Source organism: Cavia porcellus, unplaced genomic scaffold, assembly GCF_034190915.1.
Source record: "Cavia porcellus strain 051 isolate PalLab524CR breed Dunkin Hartley unplaced genomic scaffold, mCavPor4.1 scaffold_17, whole genome shotgun sequence".
In the NCBI taxonomy this organism is placed as follows: domain Eukaryota; kingdom Metazoa; phylum Chordata; class Mammalia; order Rodentia; family Caviidae; genus Cavia; species Cavia porcellus.
The window spans coordinates 22101545-22122516 of record NW_026947500.1 but is presented as its reverse complement, the minus strand read 5'-3'; the positions used below and the strand labels follow the sequence as shown (position 1 = coordinate 22122516).

At 51.3% G+C, this 20972-nt stretch overlaps 2 protein-coding genes across 19 annotated transcripts in view; one reads left to right on the top strand and one right to left on the bottom strand.

The window, feature by feature from the left end:
* The window catches only part of Aopep (aminopeptidase O (putative)), a 383307-nt gene that overhangs the window by 353350 nt on the left and 8985 nt on the right, over positions 1–20972 (top strand). For 6 of the 12 annotated variants that reach the window (XM_063229045.1, XM_063229039.1, XM_063229048.1 and 3 more), the window contains one exon: positions 1664–2183. The exons of 3 other annotated variants lie outside the window; for them this stretch is intronic. The gene's annotated coding sequence lies outside the window, so the exon portion shown is untranslated. Of the gene's footprint in view, positions 1–570; positions 943–1080; positions 1325–1663; positions 2184–20972 lie in introns of those variants that run through there. 3 more of the 12 variants (XR_010040448.1, XR_010040447.1, XM_063229041.1) reach the window with 3 other exon arrangements.
* Fancc (FA complementation group C) overlaps positions 8910–20972 on the bottom strand; it is a 233484-nt gene continuing 221421 nt past the window's right edge. For 6 of the 7 annotated variants that reach the window (XM_063229056.1, XM_003468401.4, XM_063229055.1 and 3 more), the window contains 4 exons: positions 19808–19889; positions 17484–17679; positions 13911–14123; positions 8910–10738 (listed from right to left, as the gene is read on the bottom strand). In XM_063229056.1, coding sequence (XP_063085126.1) covers positions 10595–10738; positions 13911–14123; positions 17484–17679; positions 19808–19889 — 635 coding nt within the window. In that variant the 3' untranslated portion in view covers positions 8910–10594. Of the gene's footprint in view, positions 10739–13910; positions 14124–17483; positions 17680–19807; positions 19890–20972 lie in introns of those variants that run through there. The other variant, XM_063229057.1, reaches the window with a different exon arrangement.

Here is a 20972-nt window from a genome sequence, read left to right as displayed (position 1 = left end):
AATGGTCGTCCCAGTCATCTCAGGAGAGCCTGCCATTTCCTACCCTTCCCTGTCCCTGCCGTTTAGCTGAAGGCAGGGTCACAGCGGCCCCCACCTGCTCCAAGGGACCGGGACAGGGACTGCCCCTGAGCCACCCCTCCAGCAGGGAGGCCTTCCTCAGCTGAGCAGGCCCCAGCTGTGTCCCAGACTGTGTAGAGTCCAGGTGGCGAGGGGAGGGTGTGTCCCCAGGGGTTCAAAGGCAGGGACCTGGGAGCAAGGATGGCCCTCTTGGCTGGTTCTGTCACGTGACTGATCTGGGCACCTGCCAGGTCCTGTTGCGCCCTATGCTCATCACCAAGTGCTTTGGATCTGAAAATACTGGGACGCCAGCTCGGTGGGGCCCGCGCGGCCAGCCCGGAGGCAGTGGCGGGTGTGCAGGGCGCAGCTCTGCTCCTGAGTGCTCTGGCTGCTTGGGTTCCTGGCATGCTGATTTGTGACTTAAGATTAAAATCACATTGCCAGGGATTACCACGCAACCACGACCTTGGCTGCTCCTCTGAAACCGAAACCACAGTTCCTCTCTCTCTGCAGTTTGGAGGACAGATGTATCGCATAGCTCTTTGGAAACAAAAGAAGCCAAGGATCATGGAAGATGCTCGCCGACCCTTAACCTATGCCCCGCGATGACCTCTCTAACGAGGTGCAGAGCTTAGCTGATTGGTGAACAGTGATTGGTTTCCGCTTTGTTCACAGTGGCTAAGTTCTGCACCTGGGGAGAAGGTGAGATGGGGACATGTAAGTTGGAGCTGCTGGGCAGAGGCCCCTCCTACCGGGTGGCCCTGCGGAGCTGAGGGAGGCCCAGTCCTGGCAGAGGAGCCCGGCCGCCCAGGCCCAGGACACAGCCCATCTGTGGGACACGCCCATGAGCCAGATGTCTGTCTGGCAGGTTGAATATACTGGAAATTGCAAAAATTATTCTTCATAAACTGAAGCCAAGCGCTCTGAGAAACTGAGCGAAGCCATGTGACAACCGGTTGCATGTGGGCGGGGCGGGTTCTGTGTCGCTGCTTAGGCCCGGTGAACTCTCTCTTGTATTTGCAGCCCAGGTCTCGGTGTCCCCCGCAGTCGCCGGTGGGACCAGCTGAGGCACCGCTGCTCCGGCTGTCGTTGGACCCGCCCTCCGGTGCCTACTGAGCTGATATCAGTTCTCTTGTACACACTGGCTCAGTTCAGCAGGAACAGGAGTCGAGCCCTTGAGCAAAGCCTCCCGTCTCCGCGCCCGTGGCAGGCGACCATCCTGAGGAAGTGGCGGGCCCCGCAGCAGACCCCACACTGGCACCCATCTGTATGTGCCCCTGCGATGTGGGGACCCGTAGATGTGTAAAATCAGCAGCAGGGCGGGCACACTCCCTCTCCCTGGTGGCCGAGGCAGGACTGCCTTGAGTCGGTTTCCGCTTCCTCAGGCAGCGGGGCTGCCGGGCCTGAATGAGGCCTCTGTCACAGTCCCCAGGTTGTGGGCTATGTTGAACTACAGACCTCTGGGGGTTCTGAGGTGTGGCCTGGGTCTCGTCCTTGTCCTCTGATGAAAGTCCTCTCCCTCCCAGAGTGGGAGCACAGAGGCCCTGGTTTACCAGAACCCTCCGCAGTGGCTGGGCAGTAAATGCTATCACTGTTTCCTTTGCAGGGGAGGTCACAGTGAGGTTCTTTCCTATGTCTCCTCCTGGGCCTGGGCACCCAGGATCACACTGACCCTGGACATCAGAGGAAGGATTGTGTGGCTGCAGAAGCCATCAGCGACAGCAGTGTCATTTGTTGGGGCTCCTCTTCCCAGAGGTCGGCTCAGCTGGGCTTGATTGGAGGACTGAGCCTCATAAACTGTCTCCGCATGGCCACCACCTGGCTGCCTGTGTCCTGCCTTGGGGATACACCCTTGAGCCAGTGTTCAGTGTGGTATTGGCTGCCTCCATGTGGTGCTGACGCCACCTGCGCTGGTTGGGAGCTGTGGGAGCCCGAACCGGCCGCTCTGAAGGCGGCTGCTGCGTGTTAGCCAAGAGCACAGCCAGACGTGCTGCTCTGATGGATTCCTGAGGCTTCTACAGAACTGCTTTGAGTAATACATCCAGTACTTGGAGTTTTCTAGTTTTTATGTTTTTTTTTTTAATAAATGCAGGATAAGAATGTAAAATAAAATGTAATGGACTTCTTTTGTGTCCCTGTTTATTTCTGAATTTGATACTGTTTACAAATAACATGCATGAGATGTTCTCTCCATTTCAGTGTCTCCTTCCCACAGGGTCACCGATCCTTCTCAAGGCAACCTTGGTACCATAGAAACCTAAAAGGGAAAGGAATGAATCAGTCCACGTGTTGCCTTCCCACGTCTAACGTGGCATTTTAGGCAGCATGGAGGTCTGGCTGTGTCACTTTACTGTCCTGCAAGGGTTTGAAGTTTCAAAAGAGCTGGGAACTGAACTTCCTGGTGCCACCCAGGGGAGGCTACCTCTAACGCCCTGAGCAGGTCTTGGGCACTGCCCCTCGACTCAGGTGAGCCCTGGTAGGACTTTCCCATCCTGTGCTGTGTGGGCTGTGTGTGCTCAGCCTGTACTGGGTGCGGTGAGCAGAATTGGGAGGCCTGGCTGGGGGCCTGGCTCCTCAGAGCTGTACTTGGTTGTAGCAGTGACTGTCACTTTATAAGATTCCTGGGAATTTGCTCTTCACCTTTCTGTGTGCTTTGTATGTGATTGGATCTGCTTTGTTGACCATATTTGTGGAATCAAAACTCAATGGCTTTGAATCAGTATAAAAGCACTGCTTTCTGTAAAGACTTAACAAATGATTCCTTTAACTCCCTGGTTCTCCTGAATGTGTTGAGCATTCTCTGAAGCGTAGCGGGGCTGCTGTCCTAGACGGGCCTCTCCCTGAACTGGGGCTGACCAACTGCCCGGGGCTTTGCTTTTGGTCTTGTTTTCCTAACAAGTGAAAGCAGCACTTTGTCTGCATTAGAATCCATTGAACCAGAGCCGAGTTGCTGAACGGTGGGGTCTGGCAAAGACTGCCGCTGTTATGACTCACCCAGGTGGGGGGTCCTTGCTGTGACCACCTGGGTCAGGGCTGTAATCAGTCAGAACCGAAAGCCACAGCCTTGGCTGAGGACTTGGGAGTAGAGCTGGCCCGTCTGCCCCAGACGTGGGGGCTTGGGACCTGCCCAGTGTCCCTGGAGATAAGGCAGGAGGCAGTGTGGCTGGGTCCCTAGGCCAGGCTCTGTGTTTGCTGCCAGCATCCTTAAGGGTGTGAGGAGGTGGCTGGGCCTGGGCTCTGTGTTCAAGTGTAAAAGAGCAGGGAAGGAAGACCAGCTCTCTAGTTTATCTGGTGGTGTGGCATGCTTCACCAGGGTATTCGGTGGGGCTTTAGTGAGTGTGCTGTGGGTCACTTTGTTATTGTGACATCTTTGCAGGGGTGCCTGAGTCCAGGCAGGAAGTGCTGTGGAGGCTGCTATCCTAGTGAAAGAAAGAAGTGAGTCAGGCCTGGACAGGCCTGTTGCCAAGTCATAGCGGGATTTGGATGTGGGTCTGTGTGGTCAGGGTCCCCGCACTGTGGCACCTTGCAGGCACACGGGCGGCCTCAGTGTCTGGGACTTCTGTGAACACTGACATTTGGGGACCCTGCATGGGTATGCTCCACTTCCAGTCCAGTTCCAGTGGACAGAAGCATTGGTGAGGGAAGGGCCCACTTTGGAACCCTGAACCTGAGTCACTAGGTGTGTCACCACTGAAGGGTCAACTGTCTGCTTGGGAGTTGGGCACGCTTCCATGTGCGCGTGTATGCCTATGTGGTATGTGTGCATGCATGCAGGTATAGTCCTGGTGACTGAGCCCAATGCCTTGCCTGAGGACGTCCCCAGCTTATTTGTAAGACAGTGTCTTGCCAAGCTGCCAGGTTGTATTTGAACTTGGCAGTGCTCCTGCCTCAGCCTCCTGAGTAGCTGGCATTGCAGGCCAAGGCACACTTCTAAGCAGCACCATTTCTGTGCCCTTCTGGCCTCACTTCACCAATCTGCCCTGTCCAGTGTACCTGGCCAGCAGATGCCTCTCCCTGCCACACTGGGCCTCCATGGAGCAGACGGGAAGATACTGACTGCCCCCTGCCTGAGCAGAGTATTATAGACCTGCAGGAGCGAAATTCTGCCCAGAAGGCAAAACTTTCACTGGCAAGGGCCCAGCCCTGCAGGATGCAAAGGCCCCATCAGCTCTAGTGTAGTTGAGGGCCAGTTCCTTGGGTGGCTTGTGCTAGGCCAGTGCACTCATCTGCAGGTGGGGCCCCCAGGCCAGAGCCATCTGGCAGGGTGGGGGCAGGCCACTGGACTGTGGGCAAGAGTCCAGGTGGGGATGGAATGTAGTCTGTCTCATGGGGGCAGCTCCAGAGACGGTTATCGTGGTTCCCCGGTGGCAGGGCTGTTCCCAAGGAGTGACTTGGGAGTTACCTTGCCTCACTCCCTGGGAACCTTTGCTCCCCATCTCAGACCCCCGCAGGCCACAGCCCTGCCAGGGACTCCACAGCTGGTGTCCCCCCCCCCCCCCGCCACATCCCCCGGAGGGGCAGGCTTGCACCCCAGGGGTCTGAGGAGCATCAGATGGGACCACCTGGGGCAGTTACCAGAAGCTGGCTCAGTGAGGGCAGGGTGAACCCCTCAATCTCCAGGCCACTGTCCCCACCGTGTACCGTGACCTCGGCCCTCCCTGGCTGGACTGTGGGGTTTACGAGGTGGAGCTGGGAGAGGCCAATTAGGACTATTCAAGGGCAAGGTTTTATGGATTTTTTCCCACCCTCTGGTGCTGAGAGACAAAACAGCTAATAAGGCATTTCTGTTCCAGTCCAGTGACTCAACAGTGTGAAAAAAAAAGGGAGGCGGCCGGGAGCAAAGTTTGAGGGGTGAAAGAGGCGACCATAAAACGACAGATGTTCCCAGGAGCAGCAGCTGCCCAGAGCTTCGTGCTGGGACTGCGGTGGGCAGCCAGGCCTCTGGCAGAGGCTGGATCCAGGGAAATTCCTAGGTGGGCTCCTGAGGGTAGAGGTGACATGGTGTCAGGAACCCTGCCTCCAGGTCGGTGTGGAGGGGGAGCACTGAACACAGACGCAGATAAAGGTCCCACAGAGTCAACTCTCACCCCAGGCATTCACAGGAGTGTCACCTGAGATAAAATAAGCCTCAACGACTTAAAAGGGGCTGGGTGCTAGGGCAACTGCTCAGAAGACGTTCCTGCCACCCAACCAGGGCCTCTTAGCCACTTGGCTGTGTCACCTACCAGTGGCAGGCATTGTAGGGTGGGGACCGGGGCAGCCTGGGGACGCTCAATTGAGGAGACAGTCCTGCCCATGTCCTCACTGGCAGGGTGCCTGGCTGAGAGATGGCAGCCAGGAACACAAGAGAGCTTTGTAGCCACCTTCCCAGACAGCTGCTCCATGGCCTACATAGGCAATGGGGTGTGCCCATGGCTTCCTCTTAGCCCTCTGTGTGCTCCTGTGCCTATGCTTCCCTTCCCAGGCCTTGAGGGATGGAGCTGTTGCCCCACAGCTGTTCTTGAGGTGTCCCACCAGGGCGCTGGTGAGGCTGAGGTCTTCTGTACCCTTCAGCCTTGCTTGCTGCCAAGGTGCCCATTGAGGGTGACCTCAGCAGACTTCAGAAGGCAGGGTCAGTAGCACCCTCAGGGAGGATGGCACACCCGTGGCCTGATGTGGGCTGTGTGTGCATGCTATCTGTGGAAATGTGGTCAAGAGGTGAAGAGTCTGCTTTATTTGCCAGTGAAATGGAAAATGTGTGCCTGACACTGAGATGTAAAGTCGGTAAGGGAAGGACTTGTAGCTTTTATGATTATATCTGTTTTAATAAATCTGCTGAAGAGGTAGGTACAGAGGGTGGCGCAACCTTTGCAAATGTTTCCTAGGCAGTGCAGAAGCCGGAAGAGGACAGATGGTCTTCCCGAGTAGGATCAGACCCCTTGGACTGCTCCAGCTGAAGGTGCTCCAAAAGCCAAAGTCCACAGCATACACATCACAGCACATGGATCCAGCCATAAGGGGCAGGTGATCTTTTTCTAGAAAATTCTATGTCAGATGCTAGCTCCTAGGTCCTGGAAAAAGCCACATAAGTCTCACGTGTCTGCTGCAGTGCAGAAATGCAGACACCAATAGCTATCTCCTTTCAATGCTGCACATGGCACCTCCATCCTGCTCAGCATTGTTTACCAGCAGCCCCCTTCAAGAACAGAGTCTTGCCTTTGTGTATGGATGATTATGACTTTTTTTTTTTGCTTAACTATGCAAATAGAAACAATATGTAAACAAAAAGTAAGTTTCCTGTCCCCCTATCACCTAGCCCCTCCCCATATCCTACACTCAAGCAGCATAGTACAGTCTTCCTCAGTCTTCGAAGAAAGTCACTTTGGGACCTCACGGACACTGTTCCAAGGATGCTCTCTCTCTTGGAAACCATCAGCCATCTCTAGGTTACTCTGAATACCTCCAGTGTAAATACTGTGGAAACAGTTGTTAACACTATCCAGGGAAGAGTGACAAGAGAAAGAGCACATGTTCAGATAGATGCAACCTTCTGTCCAAATAGCTTCCAGCTGTGGTTGATCGAATCCTTCTGTTGAGCTGGGGGGTACCCAGGGACAATTGGGTATATGCGGGTTCACAGTTTTGAGTTTCCCAGGCAACAGATGAACACATTAAACCTGGCTTCTCCTCATGGATGGCTGCATGGTGTGACTGTGTGGTAACCTGAGGGGTGATGACTTCTCGCTGGTGCCCTTTCTCAGACCTTGGCCAGGTCACCTGAGCCTCTGGGCTCTGTCTCTGGTGTACACTGTAACTGGATTAGTAAGTTAGTGCAGTGATAGTGGACGTGTGGCATGCATGGTTTTTTTTTAGACATAAAGTGTTAATGTCTTTTTTTCTAAATTGAAACTTCAGTGTTCAGGCTTAACTGCAATGTTGATTCTTTGTGATAAATAAGTGGGTTTGAGTTGGTTTGGGCACCCGTCTCTAGAAGGCTCACCACCGTGTCAGTGTGTGAGATCCTTTTAACATTATTTTTATCCGTGTTTGCAGTCCGTAATGCTTACATTCCTTTGGGAGCTGGTATGTGTACATACGAATTCTTTTTTCATCTCTGTCCTATCTCCTCTTGTCTCTGTCAGGGCCTGGTCTGGAGCATGCCAGTATGTATTTCCTCTCCATCTCTTATTTACACATTTAACCAGTCTCTATCTGTGAAGCTCAGTATCATTTCCAGTTGGTCACTGAAACCCCATAAATAATCCTGGGTGTTCTGTGTGCAAATACGTGAGGAAAATGCCAAGATTTGCTCATTACAATGGGACCCATCAATCTGAAATGGAATGGGGTCAGAAACATGGAGGTTTTTTAAGAGCATGAAAAGATAATATAAGTTTTAGAAACTTTATTCAGTTTTATTATACTATGTAATAAAACAAATCACTTCCAGTGTATGTCAGCAGCATTAGATCCAGTGACCTTCTTGCATATCCAGCATCACCTCTGTCAGCAGATCACATTCAGCTTCCCGAATGAAACTGTGTTAGGTAGTGACTCCCCACCGTCTCCCCCAGGTCCTGGCACAGCATTCTTCTTCCTGTCTGAGTCGAGTGTGCCTGTGGGAGGCACTTGTGGGCCGGAACCATGTAATACATGTCCTGCTGTTTGTCCTGGCTGGCTCAGCAATCATATGTGTTGGGCCACATGTCACTATGTCCTCCTGCTCAAGACTGAATGGTACCCTGTATGTATGGCTGTGTCACTTACCCATACGTCTGTACCTTTTAGCTGCATAATACTGCCATGACTGGATGTCCACATAGCTCCCACTTTCAGGTCTGAATCTCTGAGTGGAGCTGTTGGGTCTTACAATCTGTTACCAGACTGCTTACATTTAAAACTGTGGGATCTGTCAGCTTGCCCTCCAAAAGGGCAGCAGTGCCCCCGCCCTTCCCTTTTTAGCACTTCTCCAGCAGCATGGCAGTGCCAGGCTTTCAGCTATTCTAGCATGATATAAAAACCTCTTTTATTTCAAGGCACAGTCTCTTAAATTGCCAGGTGCGAGTCAAACTTGTGGTCCTCCTGCCTCAGCCTTCCAAGTGCTGGAGTAATATGTGTATGCCTTAAATGTCATTTAAGTCTTTTTTATCGGTACCAGGGATCGAACTCACGACCACACACTTGCAAGGCAGGCACTTATGCCACTAACCTAAATCCCCAGCCCCTCATTTAAGTCTTTTTTTTACTGGTACTGGGGATCGAACTCACGACCGCTTGCAAGGCAGGTGTTTATGCCGCTGAGCTAAATCTCCAGCCCCCTCATTTAAGTCTTTTGAAAGCTGTATTTCTCCTGTGACTCAGATGCAGGATTTGGGTCCCTTGCCCATAAACCTCATGGTGGTGGCCTTTTTCTGAACTGATTTGTAGATGCAGCTTAGAAGCTAGAGAATTAGCTCTTTCTCCTGTTTTGTAAGTTTTTCCCAGTTCGCCAGATGCATTTATGGTTTGTTTCTGGGTGCTAGTTTCATCAGTTCTGGGGTTTCTGGCTCTGCACTGTGTATAGAAAGGGCTTCTTCAGCCTCTGGGTCCAGAGCAGAGGGAAATGCACTGGGGCCGTGTGGGGCCCACTAGGGATGTGGCCAAGATTCTGCACCACGTGGAGCGGTTGCAGGCCGAATGTGGGTGTGCAGGGAGTGGGGCCAGAGAGTTCATGCGAACCTGTTTGCAGATGAAATAGCGGGGAAGCTCTGACTGCAAGCATCTCCAGTCTTGGTGTTGTACCTTTCCAGAGAGTAGCAGCCCCTCCTAGCCCTCCTGTTCTTCCCAAGCAGTCCTGTGACACTGACCTTGGGCAAAAAAAGAGGCCCAGGCACTTTATTCTGCAGTGTTTATTTTGGTTTTTGTTTCCCACAACCTTTCCCTAGCTGACTGAAATGCATTCATCATGTCCTGAGCTCCTATCTGGGTATATTCCCTCAACAGAATTCACTGGGCAGGAGATGATGCTAAGTAGTGGGAGTGAGACAGGGTCAGCCTGGGGGAGAGTTCCTAGTGGGCTGGGTGGCAGTGAGGGGAATCCATGGCTGAACAGTTTGGCCTGCATCACTGGGAAGACGGGGCTAGTCAGTGACGTGGGGAGACTGTGTGGCCTGACCAAATAAGGGGGTCAGTGCTCAGTCTTTCCCGTGGGTCCCATGCCCACAAGGAGGGCTTGCTCCTGGTGGCTCTGCTTTTTAGAGGTTCCTTGTGACCACCACTGTGAAGCCTCTGGCCTGTCCAGACCTCCTTCAGTTTCTGTGGCAGCAGCAGCCACGTCACACGGCCTAGGAGAGGGGCGCCTTGGGCAGGTGTGGGGTGGAGGCTCAGGGCAGCAGTTCCTGGCCTTCTCCGGCTGTCTGGGGTGCTGTGAACACTGCTATAACCAACACGAGTTAAAAGGCTGACTCGCCAAAGGCTGACTTTGGGCCCACAAGATGCTACTTATTACTGAAAGAGGAACCAAGATTCAGAGACTTAATAGAGAAACCCAGGACATGGAAGGTTTCAACTTGTGTCACAAACCCAGGACACAGTGTATGGCCAATACCAAGTAAGGGTGCATCTGGAAGACTGAGAGCTTCTGCTGATGTGAACGCACATTAACCCTGAGTTTTCCAGTTCTTTCTTAAGAATTTCCAGTTCCCCTTACCATTCAGTGACACACACAGCCGATACATCAGCCCTCCCTGCTGGGTCTGACACGTGCTGGGCTGGTCATGTATGTCGCCTGGCAGCAGTCTGTGCTGTACCACGAGCTCCTCGTCAGTGATCTTGTCAGCGACCACAGCCAGGACTGGCTTGCTTTCACAGTGTGTGCCGTCCTCCGCAGGGCTGCCCTGTGCAGCAACCCAATGGCACATCAGTCCCACTTTCTGCCTCCTCTGCTGTCTGGCTGGACAGGTTAGGGGTAAAAGGGAACCTGAGGGATCCTGACTCCTGGATAAAGAGTTTCTTAAGGAAGTGAGGCAGTGTCTTTGTCTTAGATCTCAAAGAATAAAACATCAGTCACGACCACCTGATTCCTAGAGAGTAATTTATGGAAAAGGGCTAAATTGACCAGGGGTTCAAGACCCTGGTCCACTGTCAAGAGGTAGTTATCCATTCTGGCTTGGTCTGTCAAAAAGGAAACAGAGTCTGCCCTCCTGCTTAAGTAAACAACAGCATCCTAGGTAGAGCGGGTAGAGAGACCACCCAAGGTCCAGCAATCCCTCGTGCTTGGGCTTTGGCACTGCCAGATCATCCCAACCCTGTATCCTGCCCAAGTTTAAGATGTGTACAGTTTGGGCTGGAGATTTACCTCAGTGGTGTAAGCGCCTGCCTGGCAAATGCAAGGCTATGAGTTGGATCCCCAGAACCACAAAAAGAGAAAAAGAAGATGTGCATAGCTCACTTCCCAGCTCAAAGGACTTGGTCCTCAAACCGGTGTCCACAGGCAGGAGGGGTCCCCCCCCATCCTCTGTGGAACTGGCAAGGCTGACACTCTGCATCCCCCAAGCATCCGTTTGGTCCACATTCCTTGCTAGACCCGAGCTCGAAGCTCCTGAAGGAGCTCTCTGGCCAGTTTTGCTGGCCTAGGGGCTTCAGTGCAAAGATGATCCCATCTGTATAGTGTCTGGTCCAGAAAGCCAGTGATCTCATGAGATATCTCATCAGTGCAGGCCATCTGCAGTGAGAGGAAAGAAAAATTAAAACACTTTCCGGCAGGTTCTCTCTGTCCAGTGAACACTATAATGGTCCTGTCCAAGAAGGCTGGAGCATAGTGGCTGCAGAGGGGAGCTCCCAGGGCCAGTGTCCTGCTTGGGAGGTGTCTAGTCTGTTAGAGGCCGACTGTACCACAAGCCCAAGCTCTGCAGCCAGACCCCGGGCTTACAGGGTCACACTGGTGCTGCAGAGACAGCAGCATCTCTGAAACATCAGTCACAAATCTGGGGCTTCAGGGGGCCAAGCAGAAAGTGTATTGTGGCCTGACTTTCTGCACAAGGCTACACTGCCATGAGGACTGGAAAGTGCCACCTGTTTGCACACATACAGCCTGACAGGTGGCACTGCCGGGCAGCAAGCCAGCTCACTTACTTTTCAGAAGACAACTAAGATTTGAAACTTGGTTCTTGCAGGGTGTTAAGTATGGCCACAAGGGTTTCTTCCTTGCTGGTGCCCATATTTTCCTAAAAACTTCAGTTGAGAAAAAAGGAAGGGGAGAGAATCTCCCAAGTTAGCTCTGCGTGGAATTTACTGGGTCTTTGGGGTTCCATGCCCCAGGTTCCTGCAAGAGGAACCTACATGTCTGACTTGTGTGAGCCACAAAAGCTCAGCCAGAGCAGGTCAGGCTGGCTTCCTTTTGTTCTGTGCTTCTGCTAGGGTGACCACCACTTTAGCGGACACTAAGACAGGGCAGGAGGCCCAAGGGCTCTGAAGGGACAGTGACTCTGCCTGCCATGGCGTGTCCTGCCTGCTGGGAGCCAGTGCAGCACAGCTCAGGGCAGATGCCGGGCCCAGGCTCAGAGGTGACTCTGGGCCGTCTGAGCACACAGAAGGTTGCGTTGTGGCCCTGAGCTGTGACACCTGCTGCTGGAGAAAGGCTGGGTGGCCAGACCAGGGCTCATCAGAGAGAATCCCGGGGATGGAGGAGCCACTTGCCCAGGTCTCCTTGCTAGGAGGGCTTGTGTGCAAGTAAAGGCATCCCAGATTTCTGCACAGATGCGACCTGAGGTGCCTGGCTGCAGTGGCCCACACAGGGCTCCTGCTGCTATGGAGAGAGGGGTACTTCCCTTGGTGAGGTCTCCACTGTGCTCTGAACTGCCTTGCAAGATCCACAGAGACGCAGAGGCTTCAGGGGACCTGCACTCCCAAGCCCACGTTCAGGTAAGCAGCACTGCTGTGTGGTGGGGAAGTGGACTGAATTCGGCTGTGTGGTTGCCACTGTTCCCCAACTAGTTGAAACTGGCTGGACTGAAGGAGGGCACCAGTATCTCAGACACCGGTGTGTCTGTGCTGCACTGGCTGCACTGGCTCCCAGCAGGCAAGACACGCAGAGGGGCCTGCTCTCACCCTGGACAGGGCTGCAGCTCCTCACAGGTGACAGGACATAGGATGGGAGTGTCATCCAGCAACAGGGTTGAAGTTCCAGCCACAGCCCTTGTGCCGTAAGTGACAACTGGCCTCCTCCAGCTGCCGATGGCTGTGACAGTTTCTCAGCCTTTCCTTGTTTTGATGACCTTGACCAATGGTTTGAGGTGCACTGGCAGGACTTTTGCTGATTGTCTTTCAACTGGAGTTGGTCTGCTGTTTTTCCTGAGACCTGGGCTATAAGATTTTGAGAAATGGCCGCAATGATAAAGTGTCGTTTCTATCGCACCGCACCCGGGTGCGCACCGTGAACATGACTCAGCCCCTGGCTATTTCCCCTCTGTCACCAAACCTGGCTGTTACAACTTAGAAGAGCAGTAGTTGCTGGTACCAAGTTAGGTGGACACTTTTGACCTCTCAGTTTTCGACTTTCTGTTCTGCATTGCTATGTATTGGATCTGTGTCCCTCAGGTACATAAACGTGGTATTTTGGTACCTGCATGCTGTGTGAAAAGGTTACTAACACATCCAGCACTGTCTCACAGTATATGGGGGCAGGTACGGCTGTGCACGATGAGAATGCTTAAGATGGTTTCTCGACAGATTTCAAGTATAAATTATTAATAATTATCTTCACCCTGCTGTGTATTAGGTCTCCAGAAGATACTCATTTCATAACTGCAGGATTGCAGCCTTTGACATTCCTAAGCAGAAATACTCTTTCTTCCTTTACGGCCACTAACTCCTCAGCTCCCAAGCCTTTGGCAAACTCAATCTATTTTGGTGGCTGTAAATTTGACTACTCTGCAAAGCTCACAGTGTGTGTCCTGTGACTGGTTTCTTAGCGGAGTGACTTCCAGGTTCAGCCGCGGTGCAGCATGCACCAGAACTGCTTTCCTTGGTGTGAACACAGCTCGTTTTGTTTACCCTATCATTGGTTGGTGGACATCCGGGTTATTTGCATCTTTTTGCTATTGGCTACATTGCCATTAGGAGAACTTGCTGTTAGGAATACTTGTACAGATACTTGCTCAAGTGCCTGCGTCCAGTTCTTCTGGGTGTAAGCGTCGGAGCAGAGGACCCACCCAACTCTTCGACAGCAGCTGCACCATACTAACCCTCCCAACTGGAAATGGAGGAAGATTCCAGTTTTGGTTCACCTTCAGCAAGACTGTACTGGTGGTTGCGAAGTGAATCTCGGTATGGGCTGGACTTGGATTTCCCTAATGACCAGTTTATCTGCTTTTCCTTTTGTTGCCTGGGTTCTTGGTGCCAGATCTAATATCATGAATGCCATTGCTTTGACTTGGAGCATTCTTTTGTCTTCTAGTCACCTGGGCTTCAGGATGGGTTCCTCTGTAACTGACTGCTTTTTCCTTGCATTAAACCAGTGGTCTGCTCTTGCTACGATGGGTGCAGTGACTGCTCATGAGTACACTCTCTCGGGAGCCTGCTTTTGTCCCATGAGGAGCAGCAGAGTGCTCTTGTGAAGAGGTCAGGAAGCCTGGCTTTCACCAGGGGGCCTGGCAGCAAGCCAGGTAGACTGTGAGGTAACACTCCTGGCTCTGTGCCTTCGCTCTTGTCCTCTGTGCCCTGCAGGTGTCACATGGGCAGGCCCTGGGCCCATGTCAGCTGTCCCCTTCCCTGGCTCTTCACCCATGTAGGGGCGGTACCCGAGGCACACGCTCTGCAAAGCCGTGATCCTTGTAGGATACCCACCCTGTCACCCCAGGTAAGTGTGACCTGGGACTGCAGGAGTGGACACTTACCAGAGTGATGGTATCGTGAGCAGCTGCATGGCCTGCCGGTACCCACAGCAGGAAGTTGAGGAGCAGGTGCCTGATCAGCCGTCCACACACAGGCTGCATGGGGTCCTCGTGGCTGTCCTCCCCGGCAGCTGCCCGCAGCTCCTCAGCAGATATGGGGGAGCTTCTGGACAGTGTCAGGAATCGGAGGCGGCTGAGCACTGCTTCCATCTCTACCTGGGCAGTGAGATCAAGGAAGAGAGATCAGGGCAGAGCCTGGACAGAGGTTTGTCAACTCTGCACTAGGGTTTGCTTATGCTCTGAAGCAGGCTCCAGAAAGAAGAGCAGGAGGGCTCCAAACAGGGCAGCTGAGGCCTAGTTCGCACTTCATTCCACATAAACCCAAATGGGCAAAATGGAAAGTAGCTGGATTTGACCTTTTTTATAATGAATGGAAACAGAAAAGTCCTCCACAGAATGAAGTCAGATTTTTCCTACATTATAGGAAAAGAGAACAAAAGGTTCCTTGAAGACTTGCCTGATCATAGTAGGCCACAAATTGATTAGCATGGCGGCCTAGGTTGAGCTGCTGTGGGGAGGGGAAGGCCATGCATGCCGCTTCCGCCTCCAGCCCGCCTGGTTCTAAGATGCAGGGGCATACACACACACACCCTGTTTTGATTCAGTTGCTGGGACAATCTGTTTATACATGTTTAAAACTCAAGCAGAGGTCACAAGTCTGCGGAATTCACATAATAACGATACGTGTTACAAGTTTGTGGGTTGTTTTTACATAAAAAATATTTCATACTGAAACTTCTGCTTGCTCTAAGAACACTGCATCAAGTTGTGACTTAGAAAACAAAGCAAAAACTGAAAGCCATACATCCAGAATGCCACATGGAACTCGCAGCCACTGTATTCCGTCACTCTTCAAAGAACACTCAGTCTGTCTGTCCCAAGAGGTCCTGTGACCGGAGCTGCTGCTTTCCTGGGAGCGGAGGCCTGCTCCACGCTGTCCCTCAGTGTCCACAGCACACTGGGGGTGTTGTGTGAGCTCTCTGGACCACAGCAAGGCCGTGAGAACCACCACCCCAGGGCACTCCCACTGTACATGGGGCATTCCCACGCCCATGCACGGGGCATTCCCATGCCTGCTGTGCCCGCCTGCCTGCAGCCAGTGACATCTGTGGTCCATATAACCAGGTCTATAGTGTGGCTTTATGTTCACCTCCTTCTTTACTGGCTTTTGGTTTTTTGCTCTTGTTCAGTAGCCTAAGAATGGCCCTCTTTTCTCTTTTGTCCTGGACTGAGGTTCCTACTGATGCCTTCCAGGTCCAGAAGCTTCTATGCAACATGTCAGTACTTGAAATGCTTTGTTTCTTTTTTTAAAGTATTGTTTTTATTGCATTATATAAATTTATATATGCTCACAATGGACAAGAACAAAATTTAAGTGATCTGTAACTGTCATTAAGAGTTATTAATAAGACAATAATGCTTTTTATCCTGTACGTTGAGAATACACCAGTCACTATACTTGTTTTATGTCTTACAGGTTTTTTCCCCACACTGTACCATGAGCAATTTATGATACTACTGAATGTGTTCTCCAATGACATGTTTTTTTTCTCCTAGTAGAAAGCTATTCCAGGATTAGGATATAGACAACTACTTTACTACTAAATATTTAAACTGTTCCCCACATGTGCAGTTTTAAACAATGCTGTAATGACTATCCCCATTCAAAATCTTTGTATAGCTCTCTTTCTTTAGAAGGATTCTGGAATGCCAAGGTTAAAGGTTTGGATCTTTGCCTCTGTCTTAATGGTACCTAAACAGACATTTCAGTTCTTCATCCTGTTCCAGCTCACTCTGCAGAGGGGATGAACGGTGCAGCAGAGAAGGGGGCCTGCCAGGGAGGGTAACCTTTGGCCTGGAGGTCGTGCTGTCTGCCCTGTTCCCGCACCTCAGTGGGAGTCGAGTGCCTGGCCATGTTGTGTTCCTACAGGAGTGGTTTCATTAAGCCTTTGAAGTGACACCAAGGTCCATCAAAGCACAGCGATCACACCAACCGTTCACAATGTGTTCTCCCGTCACCTGACAGACCTTTCTGGAAGGAAAGCTCAGGGGCACAGAGGGATTTATTACTGCTTCCTCCGGGGGTGTCACACACACCAGCGCCTGAGGTCGGCATCAAGGAGGAACCCGCTCTGCATTACAGATACAGCTCTGGCTTCAGTCCCAGGCAGAGGGCTGCCTCTGATGGGACAGCAAGCACTACTTCAAACGAGTTCATCTACTTTTCTTCAAGATGCCTAAGCATCTCTGTATCTCCTAAGAACTATGCATAGGTTTAAAGAAAAACAACAACAAAAAAAAACCCTTAAAAAAACAAGTTAATTAGTAAGAAGTTATGCCAAAGCAAAACTTTCTAGAAATTTAACCTCACTGGGCAATTTATTTCTTTGTACTTCAAAAGCAAGCCTCTCTTTGTCAGTGTCCATGATCCATATGGAATTTAACACATATTTACCAACTTAAGTTTATACGAATCCAATATGAAATGCATATAAAAGGGCTTTAGAAGTCATGAGTAGATCATACATCCTAATTATTACTGTTAAAAATAAGATGATGAAAAACAAACTAGGGTTTTCCTTAATTAGTTTAATGTGCTATTTTAAAGGGGATAGCAGGCTTTGTTTTTAATCAGATAGCAATCCTGTTGTACATATGTGGATTATGAAAAACATTTCTAAAAAATGTTTTATTTTGATCCAAAAACTTACCCTTAAATTTTACCTTTTTAAAATTTAAAACTTTTTCTTTCCCCTGCCTTGAAGCTTTTCAACAAATGAAATATACAAACATTTGTACTGGTCTCTGCTTTTTTCAAACAGAAAATATAAAGCAAATAGGAGCATTGTTCCATACATAATGAAACCTGTTCCCTTTAATTATTAAAATCGGCCCCAAACACTGGCAGTTTAAGTTTTCAAAACCAGCAAGTAAATGTTTGTAAGGGAGGTGCTAGTGCCTTTAATCAAAGCACAGCTTCCTGTAATTACTTTATCCCACATAAAGTAACAGCAGCCTTCACCATAGCTCCTCTCTCCTGTACTTAGCTGCTCTGTTATTTAGAAAATCACCACGTCCTTTCTCAGGATAGTGGCTAAAATCATGTGCTCATGCTAGGGAGAGGTCTGAAGAGAGCTGGTGAGGGGAAGCAGGCAGCCAGGCCCGGTGGGAATGAGACACCAGTGGACGAGAGTGCTGGTAGGGAGGCACTTCAGCCCTGCAAGGGATCCTCAGGGGGACTGAGGCCTGGGGCAGGGCACTGGGTAAATGAGCATGGGGAGACAGAAGGGCCCGGGAGAGGGAGACCAGCTGACAGCACAGGTTGGTATCAGTCCTTCAGGCCACTTGCAGAGGTAGCAGCGCACTGCTGAATATAAGGCCAGCCCACAACCATGGCTATCCACACTGGTATAGACCCGTTCTTAGACATATGCCATGACTGGCCTGTGCTCAGGGATTGGGGTCAGTGAATGGTTAAGCACCCCAGGTGCTGCCCCAATGTTGGGCATCACCTACCATGGTCTGTGCTCTCTGCTGATGGGAGTCCAGGGGCCTGTAGTAGAAAGCCAAGAGCCACAGCAGTGCTGCCACAGGGGCTTCCGCTGCCGCAGGGGCTTCTACTGCCGACCTCAGTAAGTGCTCAGCCGCCAAATCAGCCCAGCCTCCAAAGTGAATAAACAAAAACCAGCTCTCAAAGGGGTCTCTGCAGGACCTGGAACACAGCCAAGACACACAGCAGCCAGTGACCTCACTGCTTTTTTTTTTATGCTTTTATCTTGGTTTTTGAGACAGGATCTTGCTCAGGCTGGCCTCAAGCTTGCAATCTTCTTGCTTCGGCCTTCCAACTAATCGGGATTACAGACATGTGCACCACATCTCACTTTCCATCTGGTTCACACAGCAACTGCCATGTTTGCAGATGGTGAGCTTAAATGTATTGACAGTGAAGTACAGTGCACAAGGAACACAAGTTAGAAGACTTACCTGAGTGCCGCTTGGAACCAATCACATGTCATGTGTGTGGGGGGACCATGGGACAGTTAAGTCTTTATATTAGGGTATCTTTAGTGAGTACTGGCTTCCAGAAAAAGAGATGGGGCGGTCACCAGCAGGAGCAGTGTCATCAGCAGGAGCAGTGCCAGACAGCGCCCTTGCCTTCCACATGGCATGAGCCACTGAGCTGAGGAGGACATCACCAGGTGGTGCTGCAGTGAAGAAGGGAGGCTCTAGGAGCCCTGCTGCAGATCAGAGCAGGCTGCTGACCTCTGCCTTCAGGACAGCGGAGTGGTAAGGGGCACAGGCAAACATGTACTGCACTCTATCTGATAGGACACCAGGTTCCGGCTGCATTTCAGCAGTGCTGAATGTGTAATGAGCACATATAGCAATCTCGCCTGTCCTCATACACACTCAGTGCTGGGAGATCAGAGGTTTTCCCAAGCCAGGCCCTTTGCTCACTGGAGACTGGGAGCTGTGACGCCTGTGCAAGAGCAGACTAGGTAAGGACAGTCTCACTGGGCGGAGCCTCCCCGGAGACCGGGATGGCAGGGAGTGACAAGAACGGGAGCGCTGCAGTTGCTCTGTGGTATCTCCATGTGGGACTTGGCCTGTGTCCCTCTGTGTAGCCCATGGGCTGCCCCCTGGAGCACAGTCTCTGGACAGATCTCTGACCCTGCTGCAATGGTCCTCCCCAAGAACACGTCATTATGTATTCTGAAATCAAGCTGCAGAAGGGTGGGTGTCCCAGCCTTGCTCCCTGTCTCTAATGGGGAGCTGCTCATCCACAGGTCAAGCTGGAACTGAGGGCCACGTGGACAGCAGGTGGCCCAGGCAGCTCATAGTGATGGGGCTCTCCATGCTCTCCTTGGAGCTGACCTCGCATAAAGCGCAGGCCTGTTCCCTCCCACTCCTTCACTAAGCCCTGACTGTGCCAGCCCGTCTGTGTGACTGACCTAGGAGAGTGACTGTGCTCCCTCAGGGCCTCCTGAAAAGGACCCTCAGGCTGAGGTGAGGGTAGGAGCCTATGGCTCTAGCTCTGCTATCCCACAGGGACACTGGGAAAGGCCGATGGCAGGCGGGTAATGTGGCCAGAGTGGATCCCGTCAGGCTGCCTGTTCCCTTCCACCTGTTCCCTGTTGGTCAAAACTCTGGTACCTCTATCAGTACATACGGACACAGACTACCCACAATGCTCTGCGCTGGCTCAGAAATGAGACCAGAGAGTCAGCAGACAGGAAGATTGGGAGATGGACAAATAAGATAGCCCTACTAGGCAATGCGTACAATGTCATCTGCACGCTAAACACGGCTGAGTCAAGATGACACCAAGGGAAGACACAGCAAACCTGCATGTGAATTCTTTAGGGAACACAGCACACATAAGGAGATGGCATGCGTAAAGAATAACATGCCACTGGTTAATATGCTAGAACTGATTTTCTAATTTTGGAGAACTATTTACTACAGAAGAAGAAAGCAAGGCACAACTTTTATGTCAACTGGGAGGGGGGATGCAGATAACAGTGGATACTCCCTACTCATGGGTAGGAACTCAGGGTTTCCTTCTGTCCAGAGGTGGAGCCTTTCTATCTACACAGCCAGGGCCCCCTGCATGTGGACGCTGCTTTTTCTAGGGTCTGCCCTTTTTATCGTTAAGCTCTAAAGCAGGACCTCACTCGGGGCTGGCCCCCCTCAGGCCTTGCACAGCACTTCTGCCTTCCCTGGGCAGCGGCCATGCTCACTGGTCTGGCAAGGGTCCAGGAAGGCCTTCACCTGACGGGAAGGAAGAGGGTGAGGTGAAGCCACATGGAGGCTGCCTTAGGCGGTCAGTGTTTGCTCACCCACAAGCCTGGTCTTCCACTGCTTTTCGGAGCATCAGGGAAACATGCTGCAGTAGCTGGTGGTGGCATCCCTGTGGGGTATCTGTGGGCAGGGAAGGAGTTAGGGGGATTGAGTAAAAACCAGGCCCACCCAGAACTGTCCGCAGTTATGCTGGAACCCACACCATGCTTGCCAGCCAGGCTCTCCCTCTTACCCTGGGGAAGAAAGTCTATCAGTGTTAATCGGGGCGAGACATCAATGCATCTTTAACTTGAGTTTGTGGCAGTGGATACCAACTACATAAGCTGCCCACCCTGGGACTTCCAAATGCCATGTTGGTGATGCACCTAGCTTTATCTTTTTACCTACCTACTCCTTACATTATCCATAATAATCAGTGATTTCAAAACACATGGGCATGTACTAAAACCATGAAAAAAGAATCAGGGGTGGACTGGCCAACTCTTTAAAATGTCTGTGGTTGTGATGAATTCAGAAAATGATTTCAGGTTTATAATTGAGGACATGGGCAAAAAAATATACAGGCATTGTGCAAACAAAAGTCCTTTCCCAAGTAAGGTTTTCTGGTTTGAGAGTTACCCTATGGTTTTGAGCACATCTGAGCATGTGTGTATATGCAGTTTTAATCAACACCTGAAAAAGGATTCCATGTAGTCACACTGTCAGATACATAAGGAGGATAGTGTAGAGACAGAGGGTTCAGGCACAGTGTGACAGACCACAGGGAGCCCCGTAGCATGCTCTCTTCTGAACTCGGGGGACCCTTAACTCAGAGCCATTGGAATGCATTTTTCATTTTCTTCTTTTTCAAGCCACTGACATACTTGTATTTGCCCTTTCTGACGGATCCTGTACAGTCCAGGTTCAAGAGTGATCACCTGTCCGGTTATAGCTCAGTGGCACAGCGCCTGTCTGGCAAGCACGAGGTCATGAGTTTGAGTCCTAGTTCCAAAAGTGATTTTTTAATGCCCCTAAGGCCTCACCATGGACACACTACAAAGTTCTGATAAGTAGATTTTACTATGTAAACTCACTTCCATTTGAGAACATGACATTTGGTTTTTCCAGAGGCAACATAGACAGATGACAGTTCCAGGGACAGCACAGGAAGCTCTGTGCTTCTGCTCAGTGCCAATCCTGCAGGTGCTCAGGATGGTTGCATGG